The following is an 801-nucleotide window of genomic DNA, read 5'->3' as shown; positions in this document are numbered from 1 at the left end:
CGTATCTTCCTCCTTCTCTGGTGGGGGGGAGTGAAAGCTTAGCATGTGCTGAGAGCGATGGGGGAGAGGTAAGGTACTGCACTTTGTACCTGGGCTCTCTACACACCAGTTTTGGCTTTACAGCTGTCTACAAGATTACCAAAAAATTATCTAATAACCGGGGGCTGCTGCTAGAAAGTCCACGCTCTCTGTGCCAAATGGACAAGACATGATACAGACCTAGGGAACTTTTTTGTTTCTGAAACAAGAGTAACTGGATACTCTCCGCTTCACTCCTGAAAGATGAGAGGTTGTCGCCTTACCTTCCCGGTGTAAAGGGAACGTGAACAGCTCCATAACCTCTGACCACATCGTTTCCAAAAAAGTCGAGTCCGTAGACGCTCACTACAATCTGCGGCCCTGCGAAAGAGGTGGGTGTGAGAGGGGCGCCTGCCCTGCGAGCTGCACCCCACCGCCCCCAGCACTCACAGCCGGATGGGTTGGTGCTCTTGAAGGTGATGTTGATGGGGAAGTTCCAGACAAGCATGGTGGGCGCGACATCACTCTTGGAGGCGATCTGGGAGATGCCCTCCTCCAGGCCCTGTGGGGAGAAGGCGGCATGAGCCAGGGGTTTTCTGAGCCCGTCACACCCCTGCCTGGTGGCCAGGCTGAGTTTCAGGGGCAGACAAGGGGGCCTTACCGCTGTGGGAACCCAGTCTTGGCCGTAGACAAAGCAGAACTTGCAGTAGAGGTCGTCAAAGCCGGGGAACTGCGGCAGAGAGAGGCCGCGTTGGTGGGGAATTCCAGGGTCTGCGGGCCAGC

The 801-nt window shown here is 55.9% G+C and overlaps 1 protein-coding gene across 1 annotated transcript in view; it reads right to left on the bottom strand.

Moving 5' to 3' along the window:
- Window positions 1-748, bottom strand: part of B9D1 (B9 protein domain 1) — a gene marked incomplete at its 5' end in the record, with an annotated part of 2,526 nt that extends 1,778 nt beyond the window's left edge. The window contains 3 exons of the mRNA XM_010149414.1: window positions 303-399; window positions 469-580; window positions 680-748. Coding sequence (XP_010147716.1) covers window positions 303-399; window positions 469-580; window positions 680-748 — 278 coding nt within the window. The remainder of the gene's footprint in view (window positions 1-302; window positions 400-468; window positions 581-679) is intronic.
- Window positions 749-801: the final 53 nt, after the last annotated feature.

Source organism: Eurypyga helias, unplaced genomic scaffold (assembly GCF_000690775.1).
Source record: "Eurypyga helias isolate BGI_N326 unplaced genomic scaffold, ASM69077v1 scaffold18463, whole genome shotgun sequence".
In the NCBI taxonomy this organism is placed as follows: Eukaryota; Metazoa; Chordata; class Aves; order Eurypygiformes; family Eurypygidae; genus Eurypyga; species Eurypyga helias.
The sequence above is the reverse complement of the archived record's forward strand: the minus strand, read 5'-3'. Positions and strand labels throughout refer to the sequence as shown.